Genomic DNA, 11,110 nt, shown 5'->3' with positions numbered 1-11,110 from the left:
CATTTATTCTGCATGATGGTACAGACAGTAAAGACAAAAAATGAACAAAAATATTCGAAAATTCTGGCTTATGTTTTTCCCATGTTAAAACAGAACGAAATCCTCATAATTATCATCATAATACAATCAAATCGTTTGTTATTTCTCTCTTTTTTCTTTCGGTTAGTATTTGGATTTGCTGTTAGTCATATCCTCTGGGTCTGAGTGCAGTGGTTGTAGACAGATTAATCCTAATAAACATGCTGCTACAACTGAAACCATTACATTAAAATACTTAAAACAGTGTATTTCTATAACTTCAGCAGCGTGCAGATCCTCCTTTATGTCAGGACTGTGGCGAAGGCAGCGCGGTCAATCACCTAGCTCGCTCACATGTAATCATATATTTTCTATAACGGGAAATCATATCGTTTTTATGACATAATATGTCGTTTTAACAAGACAAGATCTCCTTTCCTATTGTGCTTTGCCAGAAAGTGTCACAAATGAACGGAAACAAAAGTCAGAATTGCGATATAAAGTCGCAATTGCGAGAAAAAAGTCAGAATTCTGACTTTTTTTCTTGCAATTGCCACTTTATATCTTGCAATTCTGGCTTTATAACTCGCAACTGCGACTTTATATCTCGCGATTCTGACTATATAACTTGCAATTCTGAGAAAAAAAGTCGCAATATATATATATATATATATATATATATATATATATATATTTTTTTTTTTTTATTCAGTGGCGGAAATGGGCTTCCATAGGGTGACGCACAACCCAGCAATTAAATATTAAAAACAGATTCTGTTGTGTGGACCCTTTTCAATTTTGTATTTTTGATCCAAAACGAAATTTTAAAATATGAAAAACAAGATTATTTTCATTTTTCGTTTCTGATTCAAAATCAAATAAAAAAAAACAATCAGATTTTCATTTTTTGATTTTCATTTATCAACTGATAGAGGACGAATGATACACGGATTCAAGTGCTGTTCAGGTCGCTGTCTTTGTTTTTCTGCCAAGGGGTGAGAACTTAATTATTACGAAAACGATTATTTATTTTTGATAATTACTTTATTTCAGTTAGTTTTTCAATAAAAGTTGTTAGTTCTGTTTCGTTCTAGTTTTTCATTTATTTTTTTCGTTTTTATTTTATTTCAGTTTATGAAAATGTTTTCTGATCAATAGTTTTAGTTTTCATTTACAAAAATAACACCATAGATACTTTTCTCACCTTGAAGCAAGGACCTTAGAAGTCTGAAGGTCAGAAACAACATAGAGGAAGTAGTAGCTGAGGAAAACTTTCCTCTGAGCCAACAGGACAGTAAAACAGATCGCATCCCAGACGATACCAGCTTCACCCTCTGGCAATTCACACTGATTGTCAGGTTTGGCTGCACAAAAACACATATGACAAATGCAAATTTGATTGAGGCCTGTCAATGAACCTACATAATGCTAAATCAAAATTATGCACATTCCAATACAATCATGTTCAACATGACTATATGACTATGATGTTCAGTAAACATTTTTCATTGTAAACATTGTAAAAAAATGTACAAATTTTAAGTGCTTGTTTTTTTTTACATTATAACAAATTATTACATTCTAACTTGTTATAGCACTTTTCATAATATCATTTATTCAACTGCAGTACTTTTTTCCCGATACTATTTTATACAAGAAAGTACATGCAATTAGCTGTCATGCTCATGTTGATGATACCCAGCTTTTTAGTTGAGCAGGACATCATTTAAGTTCTCAATTTTTAAAGTTATTATTGTGTATATACATACATATTTATTTATTTATTTGGTAACTCTTCACAATAAGGTTCATTAGTTAACTACTTTAGTTAAAATGAACTTGCTGACTTTAGTTCCAACCCTGCTCCAGCACACAAACCATGTAGTTTTCAAATAAGCCCGAAGGACATGATTAGCTTTGATCAGGTGCATTTAATTAGGTTTAAATCTAAACTCAAGGTTGTGGCCCTGCAGGAATTGAGTTTGACACCCCTAGCATACATGATTTTGCACATATACACAATTTTATGCAGTGTAGGGCTGGGAAAATATATCTACTGCATTGCGATTCTTTCTTTATTCTGAGCTTAGTTTAGAACAGCATATGGCACTGCATGCTTTAGAAACAGTCATACTCTGCTTCAGTGGCGGCTGGTGCTAAAAAATTTTAGGGGGGCGCACACAAAATGAATCACATTGTTAATACAGGCTTTATTATCAGTAAAGTAATCATTAAGCATTTGTAATCATCCAAAAAAATATTAGCCATTTATATTAATGTGATTCAGAGATGAAGGCTATAATACTAATGTTATCCACACGAGGGAGCCACAGGATAAATCTCAGTTTAAAGACAGTGAAAATAAATTAATTTGTAGTAAAACATTGCATATAAATTAATTTTCATAAAGTTATATAGTCCGATATAAGTAACTGTTATGCAAAAACTGTAAATACTTAATACGTGTAGACCATTAATTGTTTTGACCTAATTATAATGGTATTGACAATATATTTGTGAAGTTGGTAGACATAACTGAATGTATGTCCAATTAAAGAAGGAACACATATACATATATGTGACCCTGGACCACAAAACCAGTCTTAAGTCGCTGGGGTATATTTGTAGCAATAGCCAAAAATACATTGCATGGGTTAAAATTTTTTGATTTTTCTTTTATGCCAAAAATCATTAAGAAATTAAGTAAAGTTCATGTTCCATGAAGATTTTTTGTAAAATTCCAACTGTAAACATATCAAAATGTAATTTTTGATTTGTAATATGCATTGTTAAGAACCTAATTTGGACAACTTTAAAGGTGATTTTCTCAGTCTTTTTGATTTTTTTGCATCCTCAGATTTCTGATTTCAAATAGATGTATCTCAGCCAAATATTGTCCAATCCTAACAAACCATACATCAGTAGAAAGCTTATTTATTGAGCTTTCATATGATGTATAAATCTCAAATATTTGTCAAATTTAACCTTATGACTGGTTTTGTGGTCCAGGGTCACATATACATCTCTCTCTCTCTCTCTCTCTCTATATATATATATATATATATATATATAGTGCTTATAATAATACTAACATAAACACTCACAATTTACTTGAAAAAAGACGTCTATTGTGTAACTGCATCATCTACATAAACCATTGTGCTTGTACCCCTACGATCGAGTTAAACTGCATTGTTTCAGTTACTTTCTGTGTAATTGCCCACAACGCTTCGGTGACAGGACTTTGAAATAACAAACAGGGATAACGATAAAAGCATGACTTACATCGCATCTAGCGAGCAAACTTTATCCAAGCTCCATGATTCGTAAGTTTGTTTTATTTTTTTCTTCATTTGAATGGCTTGTGATAGTTTTTTTTTTTTTTTAAGATAAAATCGAATTTACTTTCATCTCGGAAAAGGTATTGCACATATTTGACAGTCGAGAACGGTCCAATCACATGAGGACAAAATATATAAAAACAATATTGATTGGCTAATATCTAAAGTGGGACGGTCTGGGACGCTGTGCTCTGCGCCCCGAGGACAATCTGAAACGAGCCAATCAGAGCTCAGCCTCAAGTCACATGAAATTCAAAAATTTACAGACCTAATAGACACCCATTTGGCCGGCGTCCCGCATACACAAACAAACGAAAAACAGTTTTTTTTTTTTTTAACAGGTTCTAACACAACTACCAGTCGAATAGTATGACAAAATTATGCAATTTCGTTTTTTGCAATATGTATTAAACTTATTTTTAACACGTTATTAGTCTTCTTCCTTGGCTAACTTGAAGGGGACCAGCCGCCACTGCTCTGCTTGTTTCTAAATCTTTACACACACTTAAACCTAAAATAAGCATTCATGATATTTCATACCATATGATTCATATAATAATTTTCAGTGATGTACTAATGATTTAATTACTCTATGAGGAATCATATTCAATAGAGTGTTACTTACGTAAACTGTAGCCATTGATGGTGCAGAACATGCTAAAAGCTTGAATGAGCCAACAGCCGTGCTTCTGTAGACTCTCCAGATAAACACAAGAGCCAAGCTGATCACACACACAAACACAGTAAGTAATTATACTTCAGAGAGGCACTGCATTTTTAAAATGATCTTAATATTTCATTACTTATTACATAATTACATTTGGGTGGGAATAAGAAGGGAGTGCAAAGTAATACATGAGACATGAACTGTCTTTGTGTGCTTTGTTCACAAAAGTTGGAGTTCAAACCAGTTATTTCCCCTGCTGTGTGATATAGTAATACACACTTTTAGATGGCACAATTGGTTCTTGGCTAATGCAGTTAGTTTATGTGTATGGTCCTTTATGTTATTTTTGACCTGTATAGGATCTGCATTTAAATTGTAAAAAATCCAGTATTCCCTGGGTGAAATTTGCAGAGCATGGTTATAGTTTTTGGCCTCCTTTAGTCACAGTAACATGCTATAGGGTGTGACAGAACACTCAATGTGCTTACTGAGAGCATGTTCTTGAGGCTGATGACCACACAGGTGTAAGCTATGAGACAGTCCCACAGTCTAAGCACATATTGCACTGGCTGCAGCAGTAACGTGCCTCCAAACAGCATGAAATAGAAACAGGCCACCAGATAACCCAGACAAAAGATATTAATTCTTGTGGTTCCAGTGATAAAGATGAGACATAACACCAGCCAGAAAAAGTAACTGAACACAAACAGCTTCACCATGTCCAGATACGACCTGAAAGCACACACAAAAGCATAACATATCACAACTTTCTACATATATCTGTGTTTATACTGAACAAAAGCTATAAATGACACTCTGATCATTTTTACACTTTGCACAAACTGTAAAAAGTATTTGAAAATGTTCAGCCAATTAGGTTTTAACTGTTATACAGTGGGGATCCAGACAAGCGAAGAAGAAGCAGAAGTAAACAATAGAAGCATTGCTTACGAGCTTGTATGCTAACGCAATCATCAAACATTCATGTCAAACCCACAAAGAGGTAGATGACTGTGCAAGTTTTTGGGGGGTTGATGAACTCAATCTGCTAAATCTATATTTTAATCATCATTCTAAATCAGATCCGGACATAGTGTTCAAAATGTTGCAAAATGTTCATTTTGAATGAAACCTACAGACATTTCAGTTAAATAAATATTTCAAAAAATATTGTTCCTTCTTTTTGTATATTCTATGTTCAGATATTCATGACAAAATATTTGTTCTGTCTATAATTCTTAAGCTGAAAATGTGCTGAAAATGTACACTAATGAAAAATTCACATATACCGGCAATGAAGAAAGTTGTTGACAGGAGTGTACTGGTTGAGGGTTTGTGGATCCAGACTTCGGCTGATCTCCACATTCTCTCCTGCTAAGAGTCTCACACAAGCCTGATTTTCATCCTCAAAGACCTGCCACTGGAGAGATGCTACCAACAACAGCAGGCAATCATCTGATTGAAAAGAAATTAGACAATGAGAGTGAAACACATATTTTTCTTGGTAAATATGCTGATTCAATGTGGTGTGATGGAGTAAGTTACAGAGAATGAATTTGGCATTGGGCCTCATAGCGAAGTCTGGTAGATACAGCCACTTTATCAGATTAGAGCTCAAAGCAGCAGATGACTTTCTCCAGGGATAATCTAGCAGAGAGTGGAATGGTTTCATTAGAATACATTACAGAGTGTAATGGTAAGCTAAGAAGCCTTTAACTGTATGTGGTCAAACCGTGTAATTAGCAATTAATAAATACCATTTCTACAGTCATTGCAAAGTGAAAAGAAGCGACCGATGCTATTTACACTAAGTAAAAATAGCAGTACTTTTTAGCGATATGCCATTTACAGGAAGTGCAAAAATGCACTTGCACACTGGTAGGCAGAGTTACCATAAATAGCCTCTGCCAACAAGGTGGGCTATTTGCAATTAGTGTAAACAGACACTCCAAAAAAGAAAACAATAAAATAGTACAATGACAAATTATATAAACATTAAACTTTCATTAACAAAATGACTAAGACGGATGATATAATATACTGTCCCTGGATTGTAACACAAATAAATAAAAGATCTTTGGATTTTTTTCTTTAAAATTAATGCTTAGTTTGTGGTTCATTGTTATTTTTAATGAAAACACAACCACAATAAATGGCAACATTTTTATTCACAAAAGTTCTCTTGCATCCCAGACCTTTGCCACTGTATCCCGGACTCTATTTCCCATAACACCCTCTGCCCAAGAACTGATTGCATGTGCACCTGTTTCGTATCAGAAGGATTATTTAAGCAGCATACAGAATACACTCACATGGTAAAGACTTGTTCAGCTGTAAGCGGACACTGCTGAGTGTTTTGCTTGTGTTTTCATAGCCTTGTTTTTGCCTAGCCTAGTCTAGCCTTGGCTTGTCTGTGTTATGGACCTTGGACTGTTTCCCTGTTTTTTGTGATTGTTTACTGCCTTCCCTGACCATTGCCTGTTTTTTGCATTACTCATTGTTTCGCCTTGAATACTGTTATTGGCTGGTGTATGACCCTTTAGAATTTCTTTTATATTTCTGCATAAACATGACCCAAAACATCATCAGATTTTTGTTAAAGTCCTGAAAGTAGACAAAGAGAACTCAAACATTTACACTATTTAAACTATTACACGTTCTGCTTTGGAGTGATCTTTGTTGGTCGACCACTTCTCAGTTCTCAAGTTATCAGTGCTTTTGAATTTCCTCAATTTGTACACAATCTGTCTGACTGTAGATTTGTGGAATCCAAACTCTTTAGAGATGGGTTTTTGTAACCTTTTCTAGCCCAATGAGCAACATCATCTCTTTTTTCGAGGTCCTCAGTAATCTCCTTTGTTCGCGACATTCACTTCCACAAACATGATCAGACTTTGATAGACCCGTGTTCTTTGAATAAAACAGGTCACATACTGACATTTGATAGTCATTGCACTGACAGAACACATATCTTCACAGATGGACTCTAATTTCACCCATTAACTGTAACACTGGATCATTTTTCCCAATAAATAAATGACAAAAGAAAATATATTTTTCTCACTTGTTTGATTGGGTTCTCTTTGTCTACTTTCAGGACTTATATAGCTGGGGTTCACAAACTTTTAAGCAGCACTTTATGTCTAAAAAAAATGGTCTACACAAATGTAACTTTTCTCACAGATTTCGCTGTTGCACTGTACACATCAAATTTAAATTATTTTTAAAAATCATTAAAAAAAAAGCTTGCAGAAAACATTTTTTTTTGTTAGAATCTTGAATTTGGTAAAACAATTATCTTTATTTAAAATGTTTCAAGTCTTAATACTTTTCCTTTTGTAATACTGGGATAAATCATATCGCAATGTATTCTAAATAATTTATGCTGGATGTGGCGCCCCACCTAGAAAATTTGGCACCACTTGCCACTGGATACACAGATTATTTCTGCCTTGTAAATTAGATTTTTAATAACACCATTCTCTTAATCTTCAGCAGAGTAATAAATTGCAGAATAGTGAGCTTGGTTCAGTGTGAGAACCAAACCAAATCTACAGGTGCTCTTATATGAACCAAGCTGACAGACATATGTGCACCCCTGACTACCTATAATTAAATGTGTACCTTTCTTACAATTCAACACAATAAACCGAAAATGCACTTTACAGTATCAGTGATTACTATAACTTTGCAGCAGTAAATGTTGAGTAACTGACCAATGCAGAGTGCTGGTGGTAGGCCAATGCAGAGCAGGTACTGCAGCACCATGAAACTTGCAATAAAGCAGCAGTATTTTGGCCACACTTCTCCTATGGCCTTTCTACGACGTCGTGCCAGTACAGCCATTAGAGCAAAAGAGTGCAGAAGTGCACAGACATCCATCCGCTGGCCAATAACATTTACTGCTACCACAAAACACACCTGAAACATGAAAGAAAGTAGAAAATGTAGTACATAAATTGCTGATGCTAGTTTGAAAACTTGCCAGCTTATGATTTGCATTCTCAGCTAAAGCTCCAACAATGAATATTGAATAATTATTTATACATGCTTTAAAAATTTTAAAAAATATTGGTAACACTTCATAGTAGTGTACGGTAACAAAGCAGCGTTTTAACAGTTCTAAAAATTATGTTGTGTTTTTGACATTTTCATTTTAACAATAGTGAACAGAAACAAAAGTAATGCTATATACAACTACATGTTTCAAAAATACTTAAAAACAAAAAGGAGATTGGTGTCTGATACTGTTCGTTAGTGCTGGATTATTATGATATTATCTATATTCAGGTGCCTAAGCATTGTTTACAGTAGTTGGACTCCAGTATATTATGGATCATTAAGGTTTATTGCTAATTCAAAAGCCCTTACATTGTCATTATCATTGTCTGCTGTATTCTCGAGCCCATATTGTAATCACGCAGATTCAAGCGATGGCATATAATCATATATAAAATTATTCCAGCTTTGCTTCTTTCTTATTTAGCAGTATATCACTCAAAAGGCATAAAGAGTAATGGTCTTCGTTCACATAATTGAATTGAATTGAATATCCTGCAAGTTTGTACAAATATAGGTAAAAGGCCATTTAGTTTTAGCTTCATTTGATTGGATTTAGAGTTGGTTTCTAAGGTGACTGCCAGGGGACATGATCGGTTCACCTAATTTTGGCGTTGCCCCGACATATAAACTTGTGGGAACGTAATATTATCGACAAAATTATCTTGTGCCAATGACATCATTCTGTTGAGCTAACGACATCCTTATTATTGGTTGTATTTTTCATATTAGTTTATATTAGTTTTTCCCTTCATTTTGACCTCTTTACATAACGTTCTGAATGTAAATGATACTGTAAATGCTCAACATGCCAATAAAGCTTTGATTATGCTATATGACTGGAATGCAGTTAGAATTTAACATACGTTTTATTTTATTTTAATTAATAGACTAGCTTATATAAATATAGTGTTTCGTGAACCGATCATGTCCCCTGGCAGTCACCGTAGGTTTCCGTAATTAATGTAATTGTATTTTGTAATTGCAATTATTTGGTTTTGGATTTACCTGTTTGTTCAAATGTTTTCATGTTTAACTAAATGTGCTGCCTATCTTTATCAGGACCTTCTCGTAAAAGAAATCTCAAGAGCTTCATTTCCTGTTAAGTGAATGAGTGAATGAATAAATGACAACTTCACGCACCTCCAAACCAAACTTGTAGAAGAAATAGTTCGCAAAATATTTGAGGGAGGGCAGAATGCCGTGGTTTAGATGCTGGTGTGTCACACCCTGAAATATGGTCCTACTGTGTGTTGCTTTAAGGCCATTTTGAAGACGGTGATGGAGCTGGTGCCGATGCACAGTCACATCAAATACAAGGAGGCCTAAAATTAACAGGTGATTCTATTCACATGGAATCACCCGCAAACAAACAAACAAATAGATTTCAGTGTACATATATAGACAATTCAGTTAAAGTCAACATGAAGCACCATTTACACTAATTATATTTTTAATTCTGCAATGTAATTACCTATTTCTGAGTGAGAGAGGATATGCAAAGAAAAACACCTCAAAAACACTCCTGAACTGGTTTAAAGTGTTCCAGAAATACACTACATGACATGTTTGGGTCCCTATAAATGAGCTGATGAGTGGAATAAGGAGTGTTTGATTTAAGGAGACATGCAAATTGGTGCTCGAGTGTCTTTATTTATATAGTACTTTATACAAAACAGCACTATTTTACAGTGTTAAACAGGAAAATAGTGTCAGGTTTAGAGCTATAGAAATTGAAATGGTTTGGGTCAGTACCTACTGAGAAATGAGCCAATATCATATTATAGTCCATTATTATAAAAATAATAATAAAATACTTAGCAGAATACCCAGAGGCAGGGTAGGATGCGATCCTCACACTTCCTCAGTCCACCAACCCACATTGCTGGATCTACTGGTGCAAGATACAGAACTGAAATCCTCAATAGCTCTGCTCTGTTATCATTGGTCCAACTGTCATTACATGATGATAGGCCCTTTGGAAAAGTTGAAAGATAAAATAACTTGAATACATCAATTTGGACATTTAAAAAGAAAATGTTTTTATGCAATATATTTTTTTAACCATTTACCTTTTTGCAACGTTAGAAACTATGAATGATGTGCCTCACTCTCTATCTACTGTCAAACAACTAGCCAGAAACAAATCAAATCATGCCACCAACATACTAGAACATGCTAACTATTCGCAAATACCTACTAAGGTTTAATCTGGTTCCTTGAGTTCTAATTCACAGCTGGTCACATTACAGTAAAAAGGTAATATCTTGGTCCTAACCCTGACCCTACCCCTAATCCTAACCTTAAAGGGATAGTTCACCCAAAAATGAAAATAAGCCCAGTATTTACTCACCCTCCAGGCATCCTAGGTGTATATGACTTTTTCCAGATAAATTATATTTAATTAATTTTAATTATATTAAAATCTATCCTGCCACTTGCAAGCTTTAGAACGGCATAGGTGAGTGTTCCTCTTCATCAGTCCAAAACAAGTCCAATAAGTTTTTCGACTGATGAAGAGTAACACCCACCCATTGCCATTATAGAGCTTGGAAATGCCTGGATATTTTTTTTTTATATATAACTCTAAGTGAAATCGTCTAAAAGAAGGAAGTCATATACACCTAGGATGCAAGGAGGATGAGTAAATAATGGGTTAATTACCATTTTTGGGTGAACTAACCCTTTAACCATGCATTTACTTAATATTGCCAGTACATTATATGTAAGTACAACAAAAAATTACATTTCTATGGCTGCAGTCACAATAATAATACTTACAGCAGTGCAGTTTGAAGAATACTCAGATGGTTTAATAATTTTGAGCTGGTACATCATTTTACACACAACCATCACACAGGCCCAAACAGAAGAAACATTGAAAGCCAAAGGCCGCAGTCTCAAGTATGGCAGAGCAAATGTCCACAGCACCATAAACAGGAAGTTCATCAGCGATACCTGAAATATATGAATATAAGAGTGTGTGTACCTGCAACATTGGAAAGGTACTAGTTAAGGGTGACTG

General features: G+C 34.5%; 1 protein-coding gene across 1 annotated transcript in view; it reads right to left on the bottom strand.

Annotated features, from left to right (window-relative positions):
* LOC141340109 (piezo-type mechanosensitive ion channel component 2) overlaps positions 1-11,110 on the bottom strand; it is a 203,914-nt gene that overhangs the window by 95,661 nt on the left and 97,143 nt on the right. Inside the window, exons 20-28 of the mRNA XM_073845042.1 lie at positions 10,867-11,043; positions 9,915-10,061; positions 9,229-9,429; positions 7,743-7,947; positions 5,572-5,673; positions 5,316-5,481; positions 4,515-4,758; positions 3,985-4,081; positions 1,223-1,382 (exon numbers count right to left, since the gene is read on the bottom strand). Coding sequence (XP_073701143.1) covers positions 1,223-1,382; positions 3,985-4,081; positions 4,515-4,758; positions 5,316-5,481; positions 5,572-5,673; positions 7,743-7,947; positions 9,229-9,429; positions 9,915-10,061; positions 10,867-11,043 — 1,499 coding nt within the window. The remainder of the gene's footprint in view (positions 1-1,222; positions 1,383-3,984; positions 4,082-4,514; positions 4,759-5,315; positions 5,482-5,571; positions 5,674-7,742; positions 7,948-9,228; positions 9,430-9,914; positions 10,062-10,866; positions 11,044-11,110) is intronic.

The sequence above is a fragment of the Garra rufa genome, chromosome 8 (assembly GCF_049309525.1).
Source record: "Garra rufa chromosome 8, GarRuf1.0, whole genome shotgun sequence".
NCBI lineage: Eukaryota > Metazoa > Chordata > Actinopteri > Cypriniformes > Cyprinidae > Garra > Garra rufa.
The sequence above is the reverse complement of the archived record's forward strand: the minus strand, read 5'-3'. Positions and strand labels throughout refer to the sequence as shown.